This window comes from Protomyctophum parallelum (genome assembly GCF_964188405.1).
Source record: "Protomyctophum parallelum genome assembly, chromosome: 21".
NCBI lineage: Eukaryota > Metazoa > Chordata > Actinopteri > Myctophiformes > Myctophidae > Protomyctophum > Protomyctophum parallelum.
The window spans coordinates 30,977,606-31,005,049 of NC_139713.1; the positions used below are offsets into that span (position 1 = coordinate 30,977,606).

The window sequence follows — 27,444 nt, forward strand, 5'->3', positions numbered from 1 at the left end:
AGACAGATTACAATGTTAGAACTACAAACTACTAGCACAAGTCAATTTAGAAACATTACAGTGTCAGTGGCTCTCTACTGTGAACTAAATTATTATGCCAATTTATTTTCCAGTTTATTAACAAAATATACATATTTCTTGAAGATATCTTCTTGAAAGTGGTGTTGGTTGGGGGAGTTTACAGTTTAGAAAAAAATAAACTTAGAATATATATACCGGTATATATATATATATATATATATATACACACACACACACACACACACACACACACACACACACACACACACACACACACACAATATATAAATATAATGTTATTAATAATTTAATATTATCATCATTATAAAGCTCTGGTCTCTCCAACTACTCATCTGTGGTTCACAAACCACCACACTCATTTGAGCATGCGCTGTGATTAACTCGCGAGATCCTCTGGCTCGCGGAGCTAGGGGTCGGCACGTGTGTTGCTAGTTTTTTTTTTTTTTTCCTGAAGTGTGTGTCTCTGAGCACAGTGTGTGTGGGTGTGTGTGTTTGTGTGTACTGTGTGTGTCCCGATCGAGGACCTCGCTCGATCTGCCTGCCTTGCCTTGCCTGCCTGCTGCTGCTGCTGCTGGATGGCGATGATGGCGGAGCTGGTGCAGGGTGGACCAGGACACCAGGCCTCGGTGTCTGTGTTGGGCCAGCCTGGTGGTGGTGGTGTCGGTGGGACGAGTAAGGATGACTTCGCAGACGCCATGCACCGGATCAGACAGGTAACATGCGTTCACGTTGAAGCAGGAATAAGACCCGTAGTAGGAGTAATAATAAGCCTTAATCGGATGACACCAACAACAACAAAAAAACAGACCCCTTGCTTTCCATGTGGCTTTGGAAGTGCATTTTGTCCAACCCCTGACCCCCCCAAGAACCCCCCTCCCCTCCTCCTACTGAAAACACTCCATAAGCCGTGTTTAGAATTCGCCCGTACGACAGTGCCGCGCGTCGAAAATAGCCGATATACAAGCTCACGGGCTGTTGCGTCAGCAACGCCTCGTGAGCTTGTAGATCTGCTATTTTCGTCGCGCGACACCCCCTCGTACCGACCGTACAACGGGAGTTTAACTTGGCTAATGCACAGCAAACAAGCTCATCTGCTAGCCAAAGCTACATAACGCCAGCTTCCACTACAACAGTGTCTGTAAATTAAAGTAAATAAATGTTAACACAAAACGACAACAGCAACGAACAACACATGTCAGACGTGTCAAATAAACGTCTTGCCCCGCCAACGTCGAAGCGAATGTAACTTTTAATAATGAATAAAGCGACATGAGCAGCAAAGTGCAACCTGTTGTGAAGTTTCAGTTAGCTTATTAGCTGTACTACCACTAACACGAGCTCGAAGCATCCATTGCAGCCTGCTGTTTAGTTCCTTATGAAACCATGGCTGTCAGACATACTGTGTGATGATCTAAAGTTAAGCTCTTAAACCACTTGCACTCTTTAATAACAACATGAGCAATAAAACGGTGGTGCTTTTGTCACTGGAAACATCAAGAGATTTGTTGGAAAGAAAAGCAGTGTCAGTGCTGCACTGCTAGGTTAGCTTGTCACTCATCCTTAGCCCACTATACGTTGTAGCATGCATGCCATTAGCATGGTGCAGTTTGGGCGTATTGGTAAAGTTATTAAGGATCACAATAATAACCTCGTTGGTCAGTTTAGTGGGATTAGTGCATTTGCCCACAAATTGGCAAAATAGGAGGTAGCCAATATGCCAACGCCACCTGTTCAAATAAGCCCACCCCTTGTTTTATACACTTGGGATTTACCTACTATACTTGTGAATAGTCGTAGAAGACAAAACACTACAATATATGTTTTCAGAAGACTACTTAACTGATATTCCTTCAAGTTATTACATCTATATGTATGTTGAGCTGTCATGTGTGTATCTTTCCAAAGTTGTTTGTTTCATAGTTGGCACTAATTGTGCCTGGAAACCTGGACACTGCTACAGTTTCCACAGTGTCTGTCGGCCATAACGTATATTTGCTCTTTATTCCATTTAAGAATATTTTATGAAACCTCTTAAAAGTTGAACATAATTCTCTGGCATTGCATATACATTTATTTACAGTTTGTTCCTTCAGAAATGCCCAGATAAGCATAATAGAGGGTATGCGCGTGACATCGCCATAAAATCCGGAAGTTATGTGGGAATGCAACTGAGTGGCAAATAACTACTTCCTGGCCGTGACAGACCATACATCCAAACAGAAATGTCTTATCTGATTGCATTAAACGACATTAAACAATGTTAAACTCACTTTGCCACTCAATTTGCCATTCACTTTATGCATGCGCATACCCTCTACATTGAGGTCCCCCCTCCACTCTCTCAGCTGTGTGTACTTCGCATGAGAGCTGGGGCTGGGAACTTGTGGACCAATGCTTCAGCATACTAGCGTTTCTGGTTTTAGTCTCGCAGGTTGAAACAGTTGTTGTAGCCAGCTGTCCCTCCAGCATTGGGGAATGGGGACCAACCATAAATAGACTAAAAGCATCAACTCATGTTTATGTAGTCAAAATTGTAGAATCTACTTTAACTCTGTGAGTTTATATCACATTTAATTATATTTCAACAGTTGTTTGACACGAGCACTGACACTTCATACAAAAACTCTAAGGTACATTGCAATTTTTTGTCAATCAGTCTTTCCCCTAGTAGTTGTTAATCAGTTTGAAACTGGCAGAATCTGCATAAAGTCCAGTAGCAAGAAGATACAATTAAATCAGCCTTGAAAAAATATTGAGGATGATTTAGTCCCTATATGCAAAAAATATTGCACACTTTTTGTGATAATCTGAGGAAACACAATAAACTTGTTGTTACACCTCCGGCAGTGCCACAGAGACCTGTATGAGGAGTTACTGCTCTGCAAGTTCATTCCCAAGCAAGTTAAGTTGATTGTTGTCGAGACTGTGAGCGTTAACCTCTTGAGTGAATCTCACAGAGGCACGAATGTAATTATGTAGGTTAAGTAAGTCAAACTGGCTTATTGTCCGTATCAGCCAAGCAACGAGGGTGGTGTCTATCCCCTTTACAATGTACTGTACTAGACCCTGGGAGATGGATTGCTGAGGTGGAGAGCCACACCTACCGCCAGCTCCCATTACTTGCCATGTATCTTAGTTACCTGCATGCTACTCATAGGATGAGTTGGCAGTGCCCAGAAGGATCGTCAAACCAAGAACCTTGCTATTCAAAGGCTGGCACTTTACGGACTGATAGTCCTCGTAGCACTAGCTTAAAGTCCACACCAATGCAACTCTGTGTAACAAAACCACATTTGTGACCGTTGCAGTTGCCTGACTGACCAGTTGCAGACTGTTGCCATTTGCAAATAATCGTTGCAAGTAGTTGCATTGTTGTGGTCTGGCTTTTAGTCGGTTAACCCTGCCAGACGACAAAAACAATATCAAAATACACTAATACTAGCAATTCTACACCCCTACTCCTGCTATTTTCCCTGTACAAGTGCAGTATTGTATAGAAACAATGTTTAGGATATGCCATAGCAGTAGGTATAGGTGAATGACACTAATCAGTCTTATCTCACAGTAATCGTACCTAAAGCAAACACACAACACAGTGAGGTAAAAGCTAGTCTAACGTCACTGATTTTGAACACACCTGTAACTGACATGCTCTCAATACACATACAAACAAGAAAGGGACACTCAGTGGGGCACATATCTACACCACTAGGCATGACCTGCTCGGAGCCAAAGTCATAAAGTGACATAGGCACTATTAGGCAGGGATGATGATTTGGATTTTGGAGCCTTGCAAGTTGCATCCATCCAAAAAGCATGCACCTGCATTTAGTAAATAGAAATCAATGCAATCATTTGACTTAATTAGACTAAACATTGTTGTTTATCGCAGTGGTTCTCAAAACTTTTCATGTCAAGGACCCCCAAATTGACACATATTAGCCCGCAGACGGGGGTCTGCAGCCTAATAAGTGTCAATCTGGGGGTCCTTGATTTTAAAAGATGCTCTAGCAGTGATTTTCAACCATTTTTATTTCAAGGACCCCGCAGTTTGACATGCATTAGGTTACGGACCCCCATTTAATGACATATCTCTGGGACACCATTGTAAAATCTATGTTAATTTAACTCTGTGTACAAATGGAACCAAATGAACCCGTTAGCGTCCGTTTGGTTCCATATGTACACTCTCTGTACATATGGTACATATGGTTACTAACTAACATTTAGTTTGGGACCCCCTGGAACTCCCTCAAGGACCCCTGGGTGTCCCCGGACCCCACTTTGACGACCACTGATTTATTCCATGTAAACATTTTACATTTTGTACATAAAGTTGGTTGTATAGGGAACAGGGAAGTGTGTGTCTGTGAAATGCTGTAGGTGATGTAATATAGTTTGAAGTTGTAAATGCCTGTGTGACTGTCTACCTAACAAAATACACACATGGTCTCATAATCTATCTAATCTAGAGTTTTACAAATCAGTGTTAGACCAACATAGGTAACCTATTGAAATTAAATCTGTGATTGATTATGGGCGGTTTCGATTTTCAAGTGCGCCATCATTTTAAACCAGTCTGTTTACCTGATGAATCATGATTATCTGGATGGATTTCTGCTCCCGAATGGCAGCTGAAATTTCCAAACAGTAAGCACTGGAGTCACACACTTAAATAGGTTACCAATTCTGGTGTAACTAGCCACCAAGACCTGAAGTCATCTGTTATTTTAGCTCTTGGGAGTGTACCAGTGTAACCAAATGGACCCATATTATTGAACATGCACAATTCACTTAACTCTGATGTAGGGATGGGAATGATCAATTAATTCATTAAGTTTTGATAACCTTATCAATCGATTAACCGGTTAGTTGATTAAGCTGCATTTTTGTAAAAAATAATAAAGAAGTCAGTTAATTTCCCTCAATGTCTAACATAATCTACATTTAGCTGATATACAGAAATAATACAAAAGGCATATTATATTCCTTAAACAAATATTTATTTGAACATTGACGATACCGGGACAGGCATCTTTGTATGTGCGTTCCTCTGCCACTCGCTCGCGCAGACAGCATTACATTCACAGAAAACCACCCAATGATAGAACCGCAGAATTTTCGATTAATTACCATTCAATTATTAACTTAAGTTTAATTGTTTTCTGAACGGCGATTAATCGATTAACTATTAACATCCCTACTCTGTTGCAAAAGATGCATCATGGCCAAGTGTGATCGCCTACACTGTTGTTGAGTTGCTCAGGCCACACTGTGTAAATGAAAAGGGTAGGTTTTACAGCACAGGGAACTGGTTAACGCCAAGAATAAGATTTTCTTCCAGGAAGCAGGAATTCTGGGGAGAGGAAATGCAAGGGGAAATGGTGCAACAAAAATATATTGATTGACGCTTCACTGCGTCATTGGAGTGTTGAAAAAAAATTATCACATCACTCCCGTCAAGCAGTGACAGTGTTTGGTGCCAGTTGAAGCTTAATGTTGCTGACTTCCATTGAAAATGACTTGTAGCCTTTTGCTTTTTGGCCACTAATTTGATCACAGCTTGTGTGTGTACAAATGGATTGGGGTGGGGAGGGAGGAGATGTAGCAATCTTAATAAACTTGACCAACAGTACTTGACCACAGCAATGTTGGTGTGAATAGAAGAGTTGCTGCAGGAACATAATATATATTACAGACTAGTGCTGCAAATAGCCTGCATCCTGCATCCAGACTCACTCAATTGAGAAAGGATTCAATCATGTCACCCTCCAGGGGTCCTGGGATGCAATACTGTACTCTAACGTTGTTGAAGTAGGACTTATAAAATGTCCCGGGGGGTGTGTGTGTGTGTGTGTGTGTGTGTGTGTGTGTGTGTGTGTGTGTGCGCGCGCACTATGAGGCAATAATAGCAAAGCTTGTAGTGAAGTGAGGAGACATAGAGTACACTAAACATCCTCCAGATTGGCTAGTCCTACTGTACTTTACACCATCAAGGACCTGTAGCTTGGATGGATGGTGTGTCTGAGAATAACATAGTTGTCATTGACGGATTGGAAAGATATTCAATGTTTGGGAGATAACCGCGGATACAGACACGGGATAATGATATAGTCTCCTGCACAGCCCACTGACCTGGTGGAGATAACAAATGTGACTTGCCAACAGTGACAAGTATTTGAGCTTGTTTTCATTATTTGTGTCCAGTAGTTGCCTGAATGCAGATGGGGAGTGCGTTGTCAGTAGTATCCAGGAAACATGGATCCAGATTAAGCAAAACTACTGCAATGGCTTCAGATGAAAAACTAGGGATTGGGTCAAGGTGTTGGCCTCTTTTAATTTTGATCAGTAACAGCTGTATGGCGTACACACTCGCCCCTGCTACAAGCATGTATGCATCCTATTTGATATTGTAAGCATGTAAAACATAATCAGTGTTTCCAGCTATCTCTATGTCTTAAGTTACTCCAACATTGTCAACATCCTGTAGCTTCGTTGTCTTTGGGGAGAGTTCTAAAGAGTGCAACAACACACATGTGCTTCATCTACACAGTGGAATGGCTACTGTCCCATACAGGGGGAGCAACCAAAACGGAGCGACAGAGAAACAAAGACGCAGATGTACATATTGATGTACAGTACACAAACTGACACAGCTGAGCGGCACAGCCCACTAGTAGCGAGCCACATTGCTTGCTAACAGCTATTGAAGCTGGGAAGCGTATTGGCAGCAAAACTGTGGGTAGGTGGGGGGAAAAAAAGATTATTGGCAAATGTGAAGTAATTCAGAATCACCCCCTCCCTCCCCTAATCCACAAATTGTGACAGCGAGGTAGAAATGTGTTTACCATTTAACAGCGGCTAAAATGTTGAAAGTGCAGACAAATTGATCGGCAAAGTGTTCACCAAACCTTGTTGAACGAGCATGCTAGATATAGAAAAAGGCATGTGTTGTCGGTACTTTATTGGGACATCCTTAATTGTATGTCTATTGTCTAACCATTTAGCTTGACACAAATTACATATTTTCAACTGGAAAGGGTCACAAGAGGCATCTACTCTATTGATTGATCAATCACCACTGACACTTTGCTGAGGTACTGTATATAGTGCGTTTTGTGGACTGGGACCAAGCTCTCTCTCTCTCTCACTCTCTCTCTCTCTATATATATATATCTCATGGGGCACACAGGTCTCATTCCTAAAACTACTTTTGTCATTCGAAGAACCTTAAAGGTTTAAGAAAACAAGACTTCAGGTCAAAGCCTTACTTAAAACACGATGGGTAGCATTCTTAAACAAAGTTTGTGAGGTATAAAGGGCAAAATAACGTCATTGCGGTGCAAACAAACACATTGCCGAAGTTGGTATCGGCAGTTCTTGCACCACCAAGATTTTCCAACTAGCCGAACATCACTGATGGGGCAGAGACACCAATGTGAACATTTTGTGTGATTGGTGAGAAATTCAAGTGCTGAGTCGTGATTCATATTGTTTTATTTCAGCAGTCTTCTGGCAGGGAATGCAAAACGCAACCGGATGGCAATTAATTAACAGAGTGATAGGCTAGCACACACTTTGTCCAATGTGTCTGTCACCAGAAATCTTGAAATCTTGGAGACAAATTAACGCATCTGCAACGATCTGTACATCTATTTGTTGAACTTTTTTTTTTAATCTCAAAAGTTTGAGAACTACTCAATTAGAATAGAAAGCATTTTGTAGAATCGGCTTCTGTTCTTAATGGGTTAATGTGTGTTGGAGGGTGGTGTAAACAAACTGTGGAGACCAAGGTGTCTAAAGCATTGTATGCACTATATAGTACTTAATAGTAATAGTATTAACACTGTTTCCCAACAGTGGGTTGGGAAAATTGCCCATCTGCTTTTTTTATTTATTATTTGGGTCCCGGGGAAACATAAAAGTTCTCTTTTGGGTCACGGGCTAAAATGTTTGGGAACTACTGGATACAGTATGCAGAGTTTTGTATCAAATGGGGACCTGTGACCTAATGCATATCATTCCTCTTCTGTCTCCAGGTGGTGATGGGTGACCAGATAGACCCCTCCCTGTACAGCTATGGAGGACAGAAACATTCATTGGACGATGTTGGTAAGGATCCTCACAATCTCAGTCTGTCAACATAAACAATAACAGCATTGTCCAGAACATTCCACTATTGTGAACTAACTTTTGACTAACCATTGCCCGGGGAAATTCAAGATCAGATCATTCAAACTACTCATTGATTAATGTTATTGTTAAAGTGGTCCAGCTGACAGGATGCTGGCGAGGCTTTTTTGTCTCGCCCACTGAAGGAATGGAGGTGTTTGCGTGAATCTTTGCACCCACACTCCCAGTACAGTAGACCAAGGAAGAACCTATTTTCACTAAAATAGAATTGTAATGTCTTCAACATTGACATTAAACATGATCATGCATCTCTCTCTCTCTCGTGCTGCATCTCTCTCAACTCTCTCTCTCACACACACACACACACACACACACACACACACACACACTTGCTTGTTTTCTCCCTCGCTTTAGCGTTCTAATTCTTTCCCAGTGTTCGCACTGGACAAATGTGAGAGTGAGAGCCCCTAACTTCAATATTCAATTAGATTAGGCCGGGGGCCACAACTGTAGAATGATTGTGTGTGGGGTGCCGCACAGTGTGCGCGCGAAGTGCGGACATTTTTGGGTTCTCAAAATGCTTTTTGTGCTCAAACACGAAGATTTATGTATATTTCCGCACAGTAGTGAGCAGGATAATATGCCTATACAGGTATATGCCACCTTAGAATAGATGTAGGCCTAGACCTGTTTGACAGTGCACACACACACACACACACACACACACACACACACACACACACACACCCACACTCACTCTGCTGTGGGCAGTTCAGAAACCCGTCCACGACCACCAGTGACATCATCGTTAGGCAGATTGTTTTTTAAACAAGATTTATTTACGTGAGAATAGTTTATCAGACTATAAAGATCAGATTACATAGAGCAGTGATTCCCAAAGTGGGGTTCGGGGACCCCCAGGGTCCTTGAGGCAGTTCCAGTGGGTCCCCAGGGAAATGATGGTTTGGAACCAAAAGGACCCTTATGGGTCTGTAACTCTGAGAGTGTACAAATGGAACCAAATGGACCCTAACAGGGTTTATTATTGTGAGAATGATGGCTTCCATTTTCGCATTGCAACTTTTCAGGACTAGAAAGCCTGCAGTTTCTATTAGCTTGGATTCTCCATTGATGTCACTGTTGGGTGGGTTTCTGAACTGCCCACAGCCCTCCTATGTGACACAGACAGAGTAGAAAAAAAGGTGCCATTTTATCATGATTATTAGTGAGGACCTATTATATGAATATAGGTTGAAAAGTGGTCCTTTAATGATTACCGTCATTATGGTAATCTCACAATTAATATCGCACACACCATACCTGTAACTTTTATTAGCCCTCTTATTATTCTCAAAATTCTTCCAGGGGTCACAAGGGGGCGCGGGCCGCCAATTGAATACCACTGCCTTAACCCCTTCAGTGAGTTGGTGTTGAGTTGAGTTGGTGGCTCCGTTATGCTGGGCATTTTCCTGCCATGGTTTGGGTCCACTTGGGTCACTGGCTGCAAATAATTAATACAAAGTTATTGTGAGGGATCATCTTTATCCTACCATTATGTTTCATCATACACGATCGGTATGATGAAACATTTCTAGTCCATCCTAATGGGTGTGGTCTCTTCTAGGATGACAATGCCTCAATCCACAAAGTGCATGAGGGGTCACTGAATGTTTTGATGAGTATGAAAATGATATGAATCATGCTATGGCCGTCAGTCACTACATCTCAACCCAGTTGAACACCTATGGGAGAATTTGGATCGACGTGTTAGACCGCATTCTCCACTGCCGTCATCAATTACCCAACAAAGGATTATCTTTTTGTTAGAATGGTGTTCCATAATTCGCTCCAGTAGAGTTGCAGAGACGTGGTTGGTTGGAGCTCCAAAGCTTCATTCATTGGATTGCGATTAATATCCTAAATTTAGATTTGTGTTATTACTTTATTTTATTTATACTGCCCACAGTGTGGATAGGAAGTGGCTATTCAGCCGTTGGACGGCTTCGGTCAAATGAATGCACAATTCATCTTAGGGCAGTCATCGGAGCTCTAAAATGACATTCAAGTTTCGTTCCTAAAATTTGGCAGATTTTTTTTTTTTATATATTTATATTTCATTATATAATTTTGCATAGACAATTATGCACATCTATGCAATGTCAGAACTGGTCGGTACTGTTGCATCTACAGGAGGTCGCTCCCAGCCGATTGTCAAGAACAAGCTTACAAAAGGTAATGCTAATATTTATTATCTTCACTACTAGGCCAGAAGGCTGGGGGCAGGGATTATGTTTATGCTCGTGTCTGTCTGTGGACAGGCTTTAGTTCCGACATACTATTGGTCCGAGTGTTAATCGACCGACAACCATAACCGCAAGCACGGGAGCGGCGCATGTTTGACCGCATGTCCGACCGTTGTTCACTCATGTCGGATCCCTTGGTCCGTCTGATCTGCGTGTGCATCGTCTGTCTGTCCAATGTCCATCTGTCTGTGAGACGCTAATCTGGGACACAGCTGGACCGACCTGCATGGGATTTTGCCAGGGAAGACCCGCCACCCCAATTTATTCTTCAATATACAGTATGGGCTTATCAGTGGGATCGGCAGTCACTCTCTCGTTATTTCAAGAGCGGGATTATCTGCTCTCTGCTCGCCACAAAGTGAATTAAGTTAGCTCAGTACAGTCACAGTGACAGATTTCTTGCTACCCATAGTAGGCCACCCAGGGGATAGTTCTAGCTCTCTCCTCCCACGTGCTGCACTGCTGAAGAACCACGATGAATTCCAGACACCACCACCATTATAATAGATTCTCACTTGTTTAAGAAAGGCAGCTGTGCTTGGTGGCCACCACCCAAGTTGTCTTCCCTTTAGAAACGAGCCTTATTTTGCAAGCAAGTGAAATAGGTTTGTGGTCTGAGGCAAAGTCCACTGTGAAGATAAACGGAGACTGTGTGACTGTATTGACATGTTGACAGTGAATTGCCAATTCAGTAGATCTGGGTAGTTTGACTTTTCTGGCTAGGCTTACATTATATAATTGTAGGTTACACTTATACAGTATATTTCACCTTCTTTACCTGGGATGTAGACACTTGTCATTTGTACAGGTTTTCTGATGTGCTGGGTGCACAGCTGAAACTTTCCTGATATTTGTTTTTCGTGTCGGCATCTTATATTGCACAATCATGCAAAACTATTCAATATTACTGCAGTATTGCAGCCCTCCATAAAGGAAGCTGTTTAATACAGTGGAAAAGGTGTGGATAACTCTAAATGCATTCCTCTGCAATGTGATGAACAACATAAGAAAACTGCTTATATATTGCTCATAAAGACTCATGTTACTCTAGCCTTCAACGCCGTCGCCTACTAGAAGGCAGAGATTAAAATGGGTTTTATTTTGCATCCCAAAATGCAGTTTATAGTTTATAATAAAACAACGACCTCTTCACCCACTACTGTACTACTTTACTGTTTTTTTTACTCTAGTTTATTTTGCTAGCTTTAGTTCATCATTTCTTCTGTTTTCTACATGAATACAACTACATTATAACCATATAAAATTAAATGGAGTTAAATGCTGCAATTTGTAAAAATGGCAAAATATGACTCCTAACTGTCTAAAATGTCCATGGGACTCATCTAAAAGACCATCCCTGCATCCCGGGACTCATTACATTGAAAAACCTATCACTGAGAAGGCAAACGGTATTGCAGCTAATATCTTTCCTGGTCAAGCAAGTGTTCTACTTACTACTACTTAGATCCAGGATCGACTCCTGGTTAGGACAGCAATTTATTGAACACCATTGTTAAGTGTAACAGTATGTGGCCATGTGCTGTACTAGGGTTGTGTTTTTTTCAGTTCCCGGGAATTGTACCCGGGTCTCCCGCATGGAAAGCCAACATCTTAACCACTAGACTCTATAATCCAGGGGAGATATTAGACTTTTAGGCCCAGAGTTTATGAGCCACTCTGCTGCATTTATTTACATTTAGAGCCATTGTGTTTGAAAGAGTAATTTCCTATTTGTTTTCAATACATTTAAGCTTGGCTTCAATTTTTATAGATATTCAGAATGAACTAGAACCGATTTTTGCCTCTTTGGATCAGTAGTCCAAGACAAGATGTTTCCAATATATGCATTACATTTATTTTGGGTGCTAAACACAGTGTATGTTTTGATTTAGCCTTGTATATTTGCAGAGGCTTTTTTCCTATTGAATAGTAAGTGGATGGTCTTAAATAACAAGGGATTTTACATTACTTACTGACTTCAGATGACAACAGTGCTTGTTAATGAAGTCTTATCTAGCTCATGGCAGCTCCAGCTAGATATCTGGCTAAGCAAAGCAAGCAGATCTGGTTCCAGCTGTAATGCCCGCTGCCCACAATTGCAAAATTACATCACTTTTAGCTATTCTAAAAATACAGTAAGTATCTGCAGAATGTTAGTATCTGTCAGACATTGTCAAATGTCAATGTCTGAAGACAACAAAGTTAAGGCAAAATTATATGGTTATGGCTTTTTAAGTATATTCCCCAAATAATTCTGCGCTCTGCCACATTGGGTGCCACGAGTACGACAGCCCATTTGACTGATGACAGAACGCATTATAACTAAATAACACTATAAACCCTATTAAACCTGACAGTTTTTGTACAATTCACCCTTTGTCAAATCCCGCCTGTGGTTGTGCCCCTCTTCGCGCGCATTGGTTGCCGTTTCGTGGTTGGACAAAAATCTTCTTGCTCCATCTCACTACCATTGAAATATCATGTTTTTCAGTTGCTTCATATTCATATTCTGTGCACTCAATTGTTATTTTAAACGTGGTGTCAGTAAAAAGGAACATCACAGGTGCAGCATGGTGACTGGGCACATGTTTGTTTTAGCAAATTCAACATAAACAAGGCGGAACCAGGACGGACCAAGGCAGAATGAGCCTGCTGGTTAGTCAGTCAGGAACCAATCAGGGTGAATTGAAACTGGGACTGTCACTAATATAATGAATAATGAGCGGTCAGTCTAATGACCAGTTTGTATGCTATGTCAACTCTGAATGCATAGCTTTGACATATTGTATTGTACTTAACTACAGTAGTTGTGTGTCCGTGTTTGTAATCCAAACATTGAAGTAAAACCTTCAATGTTTCACTATATTAGGCCTGGGCCAGCCGAGCGCTCCAGGCACCTGGGCTGGTAGTCCAGATAGACATCATGCAATGCCAAGCTGATCTCTATGTAGCATTTTGCTACTCTTGTGAGTTCAGGATATTACAGAGTCTGTTAAACATTCACAATGACCCAATGTTTTTCCAGCTGAATTGAAGTCCGTTGAAATGTACATAACATTGATCAAACCTGATATTTCTCAACAGAGATGTTGAGGTTGTTGGCAGCATATCCGTAAGTGACCCCTGGCCCTAGTGAACCCCTGCTTGGTGCTGCTACCAGTCAAAATTCAATTTGACTCCATCAACCACTGACCCAGGGGCTACCTTCTTTTTCCAGACAACCACAATCGAAACGCAACACTCAAAAGCCTAATTTCCATACTGAATCAGACTCCCTGCCATGGGTCAGATACTATGACACACAGGATTTGCAGGGCCATCTCCATCTGCTCCCAGCTCCTTTAGGCCTGACTTAATATCTCCACCAGGCTGAAGGTTTTTGTGTGTGTATGTACATGGCAAATCTCACAAACTGCTAAAGGTCATACATTGTGCATCTCACATTGCATTTTGTCACTGCTTCATCTGAACAGATTCTCTGAACTATGCTCTTCTATATGGCTGTCTTTCTTCTACTCGATTCCTGCACTGTCGCCTTCATTTCATATCTTTTCGTCTTAACAACTCTTAAAAAAAAAGTGTAGACTTGTTCAGTATTAAGGAAAACACTGGATTTCTTACACCAAAGCTCCACCTACTGTGTTGCGTTGTTTTGCGTCAACAAATTAATGGGGTCAAATGCAACGCAGCACAATGCAACGCTGTCTCTCTCTAGGTCGTCCTCAGACGAGCCCTCTATCGTCGCTTCTAGTCATCCCAGTTTTCCATACATCTGACAAGTTCATTGGTAATTTGCACTCCTGCGTCGTTCTTGAGTACATCCACGTATGTTAGTGTGGGACTTCCTTGTGATCGATGCCCGTGTGTTGGTTCCCACAGCAGCTGCTGGCTGGCAGTTCTTGGTGTCTTTGGCAGTGTCCTGCTAGTCTCATTCTCCTGGCTGCTATGTTCTGTCTCATCCTTGGTATTCCCTCATACAGAATCTTGTTGGTGTGTTAAAGAGGATGAGAGAGAGAGTGGAAAGTCAGAATACATGAGGACAAAGTTATTTAACACATTTCGTCCTGAGATCAGATAAAAAAAATGTCTGTTTGAAAATGACAGTTTTCTATGTCAGTCGTTTTTCGATTTTTCATAAATAGCAGATCTACAAGCTCGTATGAGCTTGTAGATCTGCTATTTTTCAATAGCTAAAGCATAACATAATGCTAACACCAAAAGGGGTTCCCAACAATATGCAAAATGCCTGTGGCTTTGGAGGGCACCGTCGGTTCTCACACATTCACATTGGCTATTAACATTAACATCGTTTTCTACTTTTGATGAGTTAGAGATGAATTATTGGCAATTGTAAATCTCAGTTTATTACTTGCATAATAACAGTTTTTGCTCTTCTGTCTCTCTCTGTAGGAAACCACATTGCTGGAATGGTACATCAAAGGTGAGATATGTAATGTAACTATATATGAGCATTTCTGTTGATGGGAGACATGGGTATATGCTAATTGACATGGATTATTGAAATGGAATATATATGCTGATCGTGTATTAAGTTACTTTTTGGTCCTATTCTGTAACAATGACCTGTGATATACTACAGCTGGAGCATCTTTTAAAAGCAGAATTAAGGTCTTCCTCTTTAGGCCTTTGGTTATTTTGTGTGTGTGCGTGTGTTGGGGGTGTTACTGTGTCGTGTGTGAGTGGGGTTAGGGTTTATAGATTGTGTGTCTGTGTGTGAGGGGTAGAGAGGGACTTTTATATTATTTTGTGCGAAGCACATAGAGTGTGAATAATGTACTTTAATTGACCCCTTTACTTGTCTCTGTACAACATACAAACATGTTTTCTATGACGTATACCTTTTTAGATGTATCTAGAATTATTCATTCATCCTTGATCAACCAGGGTTATTCATGTCGTCTCTAATCTCTTAAAGGGTTCTTACCACAGAAGACTTCAAAGTGCCTGATAAGATGGTGGGATTCAGTAAGTAGTCCCTTGAGCTCACCAAATTCTGTCCTGGTATTGACATTATTCTGCTCCATTTGTGGGGTTCACGTTTAAATTCACGGGGGCTTAAAGCTGGCCATTTTCAGTTGTTTTCTCTGCCTTCCCCTAGTCATTGGAAAAGGAGGAGAGCAGATCTCAAGAATTCAGTTGGAATCGGGTTGTAAGATCCAAATAGCTGCAGGTAAGATTAACCTCTGGACGGCTTCCTGTTATCCCTGCTTCCTTTTTGAGGCCCTCCTATATAGAGGTTTAATGTTTGTCTTTAGTTCAATGTTTGTTTAACCTTTAACCTTTAACTAAGCATTATGTTATACTTTAGCTATTGGAAAATAGCAGATCTACAAGCTCATAGCGCGCCACCGAGTGGCGCACTACGAGCTTGTAGTTCTGCTATTTTTGAAAAATCGTAAAAATGCGGCACAAATCTTTGAATATAATATTCTTTCAGAGCTAACTTTTTTTTTTTTTCGACGTCAGGCCTAAATGGGTTAATAAACGCCATTGACAATGAAGGGAAAACATACGTCATTTTGTAACTCATTACGTCATATTGGCTCTTTATTGTTAATGGAATTTAATGTTTGTGTTGGCACCGTTTGTTTTATCACCATTACATCACCTAATCTAATCTTAATATATTAGTGCCCCTCACTTCACACAGATGTGATCTTTCCTACTTGGTTCAACTGTGTGCGTTTACTGGTTATTTCCAATATGCTTTGTCAGTGATAGACACACAGACACATCAGAAATTAACCCTGCTCAACACAGGTCATGTCAACTGAGGCCTTTTCAGATATTTTCCAGTATTTGTTAAAGATGTAAGATTTCAGACCAAAGTATCTCTGATATTCCAGAAGCCATGCTATTTCATTGGTACAGTATATGCAGTCACTCATCAATCTAATTTTATAATGGCTATAGTGAGCCAGTCAGATTTATGAACCTCTGAAATACAGGTAAATGATATTGGGCCCGATATCAACCTCCTTAGATCGGGGCACATAGCTTATTTTGACCCAAATCCCCTCTTCATGAAGACATACTAAACATGATTATGCAGTGTTTTTGTGCATTTTGAATTGGAATTCCTCTTTTGCATGACGTATGAAAGGTGATCTTAGTCCTTTTCGGGCTACACTGGACTTGGATCCCTTATCAGATAACGTCACACTAATGGCAGCCTGTATGTGAGTGCATGATGGCTGCAAAAACACCTGCCCGTTCATAAGACAATGGAAAATAAGTCACTCTCCAGGCATCTCGCTCAGGAGCACCTCGAATGAACCGAAACAGTTGGAAGCATTCTGGTAGTTGTAGTGTTGTGAATTGCAATTCTGTCAACCCGACTCAAACACATTATTAAGCCTACATTTGTTTTCCATTCATGCGGTGCCAATTTCAAATATTTTGAACTACAAACTACGAACTTAAACTACAAATAATACGAACTTTGAGTGATTGCAGTGTTGAATTACTGTATATATCTGACGGGTATGTAAATAAACTAACCTGGTCATTGTTCTTACACAGACACGAGAGGAACGATAGACAGACCCTGCACTCTCACTGGAAGTCCAGAAAACATTGAGTAAGTCCCCAAACTTAGTGCACCTCATTCATGTTTAATTTCCATAACCATAGTCTCATTCATCATTCTTTGTCTTAGCTGGATTAGTTTGTTGGTGTAAACAAAACCTTCGCTTGCTCTGAGGCATGCCTCTGTCTCAAAACATACGTGAGGTCAGAATGCCATATTCTTCTAAATCAATTACTTTACTGCCAAACAAAAAAAAAAACAAGAATATAAAAGAGTTGTTTGAGCCTGTTTGACGTTTCTACCAGTGTGGCCGAAATTGGGTAAAGTGGAATTGTGACGATGATGCTTAAACTTTGTAAAACTGTCTTCTCATTTATTTACACATGAGTGCAAATGTTTCATTTCAGTCTCACAAATTTAAATTGAATGTGCGAATCATTTGCCAAATACACCAGATATAACCTTCAAGCTTACATGGTATTGCGATGCGTTGTCGGTAGCTTGTAGATATTCTTTTGGATGACCAACACATACTAGTATGGAGTATTAAATCAAGGCTGTACAAATGGGAGAAGAATTGCACTAAAATATAGTCGAAAATTTAAGAAGAGTTGTGGATGAGGTCCACTTTACTTTTATTGACACACTGAAAGGCTACTTTAAGCAGCAGTTCATCATTGCATGACATGCTCAATTTATACCTACCGGTACTACTAAACTCTTTTTTGCTAAATCCGTACATATTCGTACCCCCCAGCAATGGGACGTTATCAGCCATGTACGAACATGTTCGTACCCCCGTATACTCCATATATGAAGCGGTTGAGCCCCATAGCAGCTTTTAACATTGGTCTGGTTGCTATGCAACGCCTCCGTCACCACCAGCTATGGGATCTTTACAACTCCTCTCCATTTACCTTGGTTAAAAGCAGGATATTCAAAGCTTAACTTGGAAACTACGAGCGCTGTCCTTGGTGAAGTTCGGATGTCATTTGGGACTTTGTCTCGCATTGCTCCCGACATGTAAACGTTTCTGGTGAGAGGTAAACGTTGTCCTTACAGTGATGCAGGGGGCTACAGCGGGATGTAACAGATCCTCTTAAAGTGAACACAAGCGCTGGCACAGCTTAACTATACTTATGCTACCACCTAGCGGCACAGCAAGAATTAATGGTAAAAATGTGTTTTCTCTCGACTTCTTTTATCAATCACTGACTGAACACTTATTTTAGATTCCAATTGCAGTATGTGTCATGGGTTTGGGTGTAGCTATGATATTCCTTGTGTTGTAGAGAGATGACTCAAGTCTTGTTTCCCTCACTGGTCCTACAGGAGAGCCAAGAGGCTGTTAAAGGATATCGTGGAGCAGTGTCGGTATGGGCCAGGATTCCACAACGACATGGATGGCAGTTCCATGCAACAGATTCTTATCCCTGCCAATAAAGTGGGTCTTGTCATCGGCAAAGGAGGAGAAACCATCAAACAGCTGCAGGTATGATAAACTCTGGTAGCATATTGAAATATGTACTTTTGGAGCCTTTTACGTTATGCTCGCACACAACCGGTGTTTGCCTGAGAAACGAGTCCTGTGCAGTGAGCGAGTGAAGCAAACCGGTTTGTGGTTTGAAGCAAAGTCCACTGGTGTATATCATATCATGGTATGGCTCCATGAGAGTATTGAAATGTTGACACCACACGTTGCTGATTCAGCAAATCTGGATAACCTTTTATGGTTATGATATTTTGCATTTGTGGGATATCCACTATATTTGATCAGGCTCCGATTACTTTTTACATCTTACCTCATCTTGCAGCTTATACGGTAACACACGCCACTCAAAATCACTCACATTTTATTATTAGGGACCGCAATGGAAATAAGCTTTTAGCTGATGATGGCGGTGTATTTTTGTACAGATATGTATTGTCACTAAAATATCTCCTGAATATCAACCTGAGCGAAACGTTTAACAGGCTACATAATGTTTGTTACTTTGTTCTAGTCTGCAACTTAGCAAAGCAGTTGTGAAGCGTAGGTCGAACACAAACACATTTCTGTAAAGATAGAACAACTAATAATGGACAGACCGAGATATTTACATATTTAGTACATATCTAGAGATAATCATATTTCAGATGCTAAAAAGTAGATATGAAATTAGTTAATAACTACTTAAAGGCTGCAAAATGAGTTCATGACCGATGTTGTGTACTCGCCATTTGGACCCAAAGCTAGGGCTCTGCAATGAATCAATATTGATATTGTGATATGAGACTTGTCTGGGTCATTTTGGATATTGTGATATTGTCTTTTCTTTGTTTTAAAGGTTGCATTACCATAAAGTGATGTAATAACCTGACTGTTCTAGTTATTTTTAGCCTTTACACACTTTGTGCTTATATAATTATTACTGATTACCGGTATATATCTCTGCTGTCTGGAAGAAACCACCTAACTCCAAAATGTAAATTTAGAAGGAAATTAAAAAACATCCAGCTCAAGTAATTATTTTCATTGGTTCAATATTTTTTAACACACAGATGTAAGGGTGTTTTTTATGAACAAAAATAAATAAATTAAAAGATGGCTAAACGGGTGGAATTAGCTGGTTTGGCAGATAGTTTGGCGATTTGAGGTTTTTATTTTTTTGTGGGTTTCGCCTTTTATTTTATTTTTTTATAGAGGGACTGATTAGGCTGAGTAGGCTGATAGGAAATGGGGGAGAGAGATGGGGGAGTGACATGCAGTAAAGTCCGTCGGGATCGGGAGTCGAACCCGCGGCACACTGCCAGACTTGGGCTACCGGCCAAGGTGCCTGGACCGCTGAGCCACGGCCCAGGCCGCCAAAGCACTTTTTAATACTTTCCATTGGTTAATTTTTTTTGGCAGTCTGTCTGTCTCTCTGTTTAGAGTAAGAACAGCTGCAATACCGCTGGGTGACCTAAAGTGGCACTGTTGAGCTGCCTAAAGGGCCATTCACACTGAGCACTATAACTATAACTGTAGCCAGCCAGCGGTGTTGTTGAGCAGCCTGCACCGCTCGGTCCACACAGGTGTGATTTTCTTTTTACCAACACACAGACCTAAAGGGTGTTATAATATCATATGGCAAGAATAATTAAAAACCTCAAATGGAGTTTGGTATTGTCTTCCGGACAGCAACGATATCATAAATCTTCATTTGTAAATGTGTTGCGAAAGCACCTATAGTCATCCCCACAATATCGATATGAATATTTCCTTTTTGTCTCAACATTCCAGAGGATGGACAAAATAAATCACAATATATTTGTATCCTGTGTGTTGAGCATGATGTCATTTCTGTTGGGACGGCTGTGTAATTTGTGTTGACTAGAAGCACAGCCCTACCCCCACCACACTAAGTTGTCATATTTACTGTACATTTTCCTCTTTCTGATTTGACGAGTGCAGGAGAGGACAGGGGTACAAATGTTTATGATTCAAAGTGATCCGTTGCCCACTGGAGCTGACAAGCCCCTGAGAATCACCGGGGACCCCTACAAAGTGCAGGTCAGTCATGCAAACCTTGACGTGTGCAAAATGTATTCACAGTTTACTCTCAATATTACACATTGCATGCCGTCCGTTGTGCATGTGAAGACTTGAAAGCCTGTCAAGACTTTTTGTTTGTCAAGCCTACTATGTATGCTTTGCCAGTTTAGTCCAGAGGTTCTATGGGTTTGGGAGGGTTTCCTCCAAGTGGTACCTGGCTAGTTTGGAATCAAATGAACCCTGGCAGTTTTGTTACTCCGATATTGTTTGTTCCAAGATGTTACTGTGTAGATTGACGTCCCAAAGATTAAAAATATATATATATCAACTGGGGGTACTACAATATATCAAATAGGTTGAAATATATCAAAAAGGTTGAGAACCACTGACCTAGCCCACAGCAGATCAGTGATTTATTTTCCATTTGTGAATATGTTTTTATTGAAAGATTTCCTGTTTTTCTATTGATCTTCAGCTAGCCCGGGAGTTGGTGGTGAAGCTCATTCGGGACAAAGAACAGACGGATTTTAGAGCTGGCAGAGGAGACTTTGTACCCAAAATGGGTGGAAGCACCTTGGATGTAAGGATCTTATGTTTATCTTTTTATGCAAAACTTTGCACGACGATGTCCCATGCTGAAAATGGCAGATGGGCTATTTTTCGTACTGGGCACTGTCATACCACAAAGTATAAATTACTTTTACTTACTTAGTTGTGCAGACCAAAAAAATGATGTTGCTACATGTAGAGTATAGCAACAACTGAGACACAGAGGTAGCTCCCGGATTGAGGTATGACAACGTTAGGTTGCAACTTGCACCAGGTCTAAATGGCTTAAGAGTGTTATGAAGATTACTGATCTCAGCATGATCTTGAGTAATTAGTAATTAGAGAGTAATAGTAATTATATAATAACAATTATTATAATAAAGCAAGTCATTTAAAATGCAAAAAAATAATTCTAAATTCTCCATCTAAACAGTTACATTTCTTTCTAAATGACTGTGCAGTCTGTTCTCTCTGCCCAGGTGTCCGTACCAAGATTTGCTGTGGGAATCATTATTGGCAGGAATGGAGAGATGATTAAGAAGATTCAAAATGATGCTGGTGTCAGGATCCAGTTCAGACAAGGTAAAAACATTAAATAATGGTTTTTCAGTTCTCGACAACGACAACCACTGGTCAACCGAATTCCCTCTTGGCACTGCACACCCCCGCATCATTGCTGCGCACCGCAAGTTTGAGGTCACACGGTCGGATGGTGGCCAAGTTATTCCTGCAACAGTCATACACGTAGACACATTCAGACACAGGTTTTGTGAATGTATAGATGGATATCACATGGTAAGTCAATATATTGTTATATCAACCCCTTGAGGTGTGATATAACCACATGAAACCTAGCGTCCCTATTCTAGGTAGCTTGGCAAACTGCCAGAGAACATGGTATATCTACAAGCTAACAATGCGTTGAGGCGCCTTGTGAACTTGTAGATTGGTTATTTTAGGAAAATGCATTTGGGAGATGAGGGGAGGAGAAGCCGCTGGTAGAGTATAGGGTTTAAGTGATTAATTACAATATTCTATGGGCTGGAGCAGGGCTCCAGACTAACTTCTTTCACCAACGTCCCGGAACCGTCCCAAAATACAATTAGAACCGTCCCGAAGTAAATGTATACAGTCCCGGGAAAATAAAAGTACAAAAAAAGCACCACTCAAATTGTGAAATTAATAACTGTATTCCTATTGTAATAGAAATACAATTAAGCCAAACAAATAATGTACTGCATGTATTGAATACATGCAGTACATTATTTGTTTGGCTTAATGTTTCTTCTGTAGATACACTGATTTAGTCAAAATGCTCCCAGATGAAAAATAGGGCTTGGTTAAAAATGTTAATAAAATTTATGTTAGTTAGTTACCGCTAGTTAGTTAGTTTCATTTATTGTCCACGTGTGGAAATTCGTCTTCGGTCTCAAAGAGTAAAAAACTAACGGTTACAACAACAGCAACAACACTTAACACAATTATTTTCTCATGGCAAAAAAGTGTCAGAGGCTTTGTAATTAATGAATCTAAATTAATCACATTTTAATTGCATATCAATATTCGACATGAGAACAGTGATATTTATTTTCAAATGGATTTTGTTATTTTGGTGTACCAGTGAATCAATAGTGACTACAGTAGCTTATACAACTTTGGTGGTAGGCTACTTGATCAAGACAAACAGATAAACATGCAGGTATATGAATACTCAAATGTCTATTACATGGGTGGCATGAGAAAACAAATAAAAACTACTTTATTAGGGGGAATACTAAGACGAAGGAATCAATAAATCAATAATATCAACAATCCACAATAAAAACTGTGGAATGAGAGCGTTTTGGGGAGTGCCTTCCACAGTGTTGGGGCAGCAATTCCAGAACAATCTGAGCATTAGAAAACATCTGTTGCTTCAGAGGATATATACCAACATATTATTTAATGTCGATGCCAGCTAGCAAGCCTAGCATGGAAGCTAACGTTAAACGTTTGTGTAGTGTAGCCCCATGTCCCTTTCTGTAGCACACAACCATGGCTTTATCCATGCTTCCAACCTATAGTTTTTAAATCTAAATGTCCCATCCACGGGGTAAAAGCAATATAATTCCTATGATTCCTTTGGGTGAATGGTAGTGTGTGCGTTGTTGTTGTCAACTGTCTGACTGACGGCACGGCAAATTCTCATGCTGCTCATCGGTGCACACGAAATGCGCATTTTCAGTGTAAAAACTCCTCTCGTCCCGAAACCGTCCCGAATGAGATACATTTAAGTCCCAAATAGATATTTTACAGTCCCCGGGACGTCGTTAATCTCGAGCCCTGGGCTGGAGTGAGTGATTGTTTTTATAAAACAGATATGATGAGATGAAAATCATAGACATATCCAAGTTATATTACTTTTTTGATAACGATTTCATTACAAGATTAATTTCTAAAAGAAAGCAGTCACAGGCGGTTGTTATGCAATATTCATGTTTAGAATTTTTGCACATTTCTGCCTCACGAATATTGTTGGCAAACATTTAAACTAGCCATCGACATTGAGCAACTGCACAGCCTATATCTTACCTAAAATGTTATCGGAAGCTGTTTTTGTTGGGACATTGTAGGTGAAATAGTAATTGTTTGCAGAACAGCCAAGACTAAAGCTGCAGCCTCTTGCCTCATTCTATACCTCTCGCCTGCTACAAAGGGGCATGTGTGCAATGTGTCAACCAGTCAGGCGTCATGATTTGACCAACCTTTTTTTAAATTTCTTCCAGATGATGGGGTCAGTACTGAGAGGATTGCCCAGGTGATAGGCCAGCCTGACCACTGCCAGCATGCAGTATGCCTCATCAATGAGCTGGTTCATACAGCACAGGTACTAAAAACATTCATTTTATACACATTGTTGGTGGAGTCTCAGTCTTTAACAAGTCTCAGTCTTTAACAAACTCCTGACTGTAGTCTAATAGTTAGGCTTTGCATTGTAATTGTTTGGCAGCGATATGACCAATACATTTACAAGCTTTATCCTATTTTTCATATGACACCATGCAAATCATGGCCTGTTTGATTTTACATGCCATAATTGATTCAGTGGAAAACTTTGATTAGCTGGATAGATACATTTGCAACTAAAATGTACTACACTAAATGTATGTGATTAATTTGTATGCAAGTACCTTGCTTATTATATGTCGCTGTGGATGAGAGCTTCTGCTAATTGTAGTTGTAAATCACCCTTGTCGGAACCCTGCTGCTACATCAATCTGAGTGTATCTCTCACAAACAATATAAGGGAGGAAACCCAAAGTTGGGCAGGTGCTAATCTAAAAAATATGACATGAAAACTAAAAGAAGAATGCTCGCACACTGTGTAGAATCGTTTTACTGCACCCGAGTGCTGCTGTGACGTTTCGGGCTCTCGCCCTTTCTCAGACTCCGTCTGAGGAACCTGGGAAGTGGTCCTGGACAGGCAGGTGTCCTTCAAGGCACACATGTTGTTATTGCAGTGATATCACTCCTGTACGTTTTGCACACTACAACATCCAGAGGATGTTGTAGTGTGTAGGATTCTGCCTACGCTGCCTGTAGATCCTGATCCAAGCTTCTCCTCTCCGGGCTTTACTACTGCACCTCCTTCCTTGGCTGTCTGCCAGAATACTCTCTCAAACCCCCTATAAGTTAACAACTGATCCAGAATCCTTCCCAAAACGTTCTCCACTAGTGGCAATACCACTTAGTCTTGTTTTAGATATGTTAACCCCATTAAAGGTCTCTGCAGAGTGTCATGTATATTTGCCAAGTGTTTTTCACTATATGGATCCCTCTTTACAGGAGCGAGATGGTTTTGGTGGTCTGATTGGACGTAGAGGCCGCAGTGACACTAACATGGGAGGGCCTGGGGCAGTGCAGGAAGTGACATATACCGTACCTGCTGACAAGTGTGGCCTAGTGATCGGTAAAGGTGAGGACATAATATGTATTCAATTAAACCAGTTTAACTGGTTTCACTAAATAACCTATTGCTGTTGTACACACATTTACTTAAACTCGTTGTGCTGCATCTGTGCAGTTGTCTTTGTTACTAGCTTGAATATAATGGCACACATTTTATTGAAAACAAGATTTGTCTGGTCTTCGGTTGGATTTTGAAGTCTGATGTTGATTAAGTGATGTGAAAGTGTTCAACATCGGTTATTAACTGATTATGTGATGTCACACCAGAAAGAATTGCATAATGCGGCCTGCCGTTTAGTTTGGCTCTAGCTACAGTTTGGATAATCTATTCTGGTCATTGGAAGTTGGATGTCACATAGCCACTAAGCCTCTGCAATGACTGACTCCTAATGATGGAGTCAGTTGTAGTCTTGGCTGAAATTCATGCTATAATATGACAGCCATGTTACATTATTAATTCCGTTCACACTACCGGAAACAAACGGGCTAAGAATCAATTCCATTGGAATCCAGTTACATGAAGCTACAAACTGACAGCCGCCACTTGTCACAGCGTGATGGGCGTGACGCGCTCCAAAATGAGTTGATTTGGCTTCAACTTGTTCCAGCGCCCCAATGACGTAGTGAAGCATCAATCAATCTTATGTTTTTGTTTCACTATTTCTACTCTTCTCTCTCCCTACAATTAACCAGTTCCCTGTGCCATTTAACCTGACCCTTTTCATTTACGCAGTGTGGCTTGAGCAACTCTTCAACAGTGACTCGGCAGCAATATAGCTGGCACACACACACACTTCTTCTTGGTCATTTTGTAGCTTTTTGTGTGAACGCAGCGTTTGAAGAAGGTGACAAAACAAGTTAACAACTTTTGATGAAAACAATATTACAGATGCGTTTGATGCAGAGTAATGTTGCAACATACGTCCTTGTCTAAACTTAAGTATAACATAGTGATGCATCGTAATAGCAAGGTCATTGGATAAAGCTTTTTTGCCTCTCATAACTGAATGCAGTGTGGTTCAAACTGAACAGAAGAAGAGTGCGTGACCACCCTCCTCACCACCACCGCCACCCCAGGCTCATGTATATAGCACAAGTGGCATTCATTGGTTTCACTAAGGGCTTAATGACGGGGATAATGCGTGTAATGTGACATTAATTGTTAAAGGTGCATAATAACAGCCCTCAATCATGTGGAAGGCTGCCTGGCATCTAATGAGGGCCTTTCAGCCCAATAGAGTGCAGCGACGGAATGAAAAGGAGGAATTAGCTTATTGGCTATTCATTCCCACTCTATTGCCAGCTATTTAAAAGTCATTGACCACTGCATTGGAAGAAGGTGTGTGTGTGTGTGTGTGTGTGTGGTGTGTGTGTGTGTGTGCGCTCGCAGTGGTGGGCGTGGCCCAAGGGGGCCTCTTTACCTATGATAAAAACATGGCAATAGAAATGTCAAGTGTCTTTTGTCCATTTAGTGAGGCCAGGGAAACAAATAAACCTGGGCGTTGCGTCCCCTTCTCAACGCATTACCATATGAAGTGGGCCAATATGGTGGAGATGGCGGTGGGGTCTGGGTCCTGTCAGCGATCCCTTAAAGGATGCAGTGATTAATATCTTTACGATGCCATATGCAGCCCATTTGGCCCTTCTGTTCTGACCCCCCGTACGCACATTCTGCCTGCTGATGAATCAAGCCACCCACCAGCCTGCTGCCCGCTCCAACTTTACTAAAGAGGACTTAGTTCAAACGGCATAACAACCAATTTATATAGACGTATTAGTCCATATGATGTCATATTGCCATTCATAAACATGGGAATCCAGTAGGAGCAATTGTGTCGCAAGTGGGCGAACTTGAATAATTCGTTTCCAGTTAAAATTCACAAGAGTAAGCGTACCCTGAAATAAAATGTCTTCTTATCTTGCTGTCTTGGAAAAGCAAAACCAGTCATCCGCAATGGTTTTCTCAAGTTGGACATAACATGATCTCACCCTTTTTTGTATAGCGGCTAATACTTGTTTGTTAATAAAACTCCTATGTGCAGTGATGAATAGCAAATCTACAAGCTCACAATGCATCACAACATGTAAGCTTATCAGCCATTTTTGAAAAGATTTAAATGTTTGACTTGTTGTTCTTTTTTAAACTGTTCAAAATATGGATGCAAGCTTTAAAGTGATTAAAAGCCACTTTCATAGCCTCTGTTCTGTATGTTAAAAGAAATTCCCCAAGCACATTGAATTAGTTAGATTTGTGTATTCATTTCCCTAGATTCCCAAGAGCTAGTGTCGACATTTTCCCATTACAGACACGGCAGCAGCTAACCAGTCTCTTGGTTGTCCCCTAAATGCCGCCACCAGTTGCACTTTTGTCTCCCCTTCTTTTCTCCAGTTCACTAAACCAGTCT

The 27,444-nt window shown here is 40.9% G+C and overlaps 1 protein-coding gene across 3 annotated transcripts in view; it reads left to right on the plus strand.

Annotated features, from left to right (window-relative positions):
* The first annotated feature begins 477 nt into the window (after nucleotides 1-477).
* fubp3 (far upstream element (FUSE) binding protein 3) overlaps nucleotides 478-27,444 on the plus strand; it is a 34,471-nt gene continuing 7,504 nt past the window's right edge. For 2 of the 3 annotated variants that reach the window (XM_083793669.1, XM_083793671.1), the window contains exons 1-12: nucleotides 478-755; nucleotides 8,082-8,154; nucleotides 14,889-14,919; nucleotides 15,415-15,464; nucleotides 15,598-15,669; nucleotides 17,022-17,079; nucleotides 18,361-18,520; nucleotides 20,462-20,560; nucleotides 21,018-21,122; nucleotides 21,553-21,673; nucleotides 23,857-23,957; nucleotides 24,917-25,046. In XM_083793669.1, coding sequence (XP_083649795.1) covers nucleotides 618-755; nucleotides 8,082-8,154; nucleotides 14,889-14,919; nucleotides 15,415-15,464; nucleotides 15,598-15,669; nucleotides 17,022-17,079; nucleotides 18,361-18,520; nucleotides 20,462-20,560; nucleotides 21,018-21,122; nucleotides 21,553-21,673; nucleotides 23,857-23,957; nucleotides 24,917-25,046 — 1,138 coding nt within the window. In that variant the 5' untranslated portion in view covers nucleotides 478-617. The remainder of the gene's footprint in view (nucleotides 756-8,081; nucleotides 8,155-14,888; nucleotides 14,920-15,414; nucleotides 15,465-15,597; nucleotides 15,670-17,021; nucleotides 17,080-18,360; nucleotides 18,521-20,461; nucleotides 20,561-21,017; nucleotides 21,123-21,552; nucleotides 21,674-23,856; nucleotides 23,958-24,916; nucleotides 25,047-27,444) is intronic. The other variant, XM_083793670.1, reaches the window with a different exon arrangement.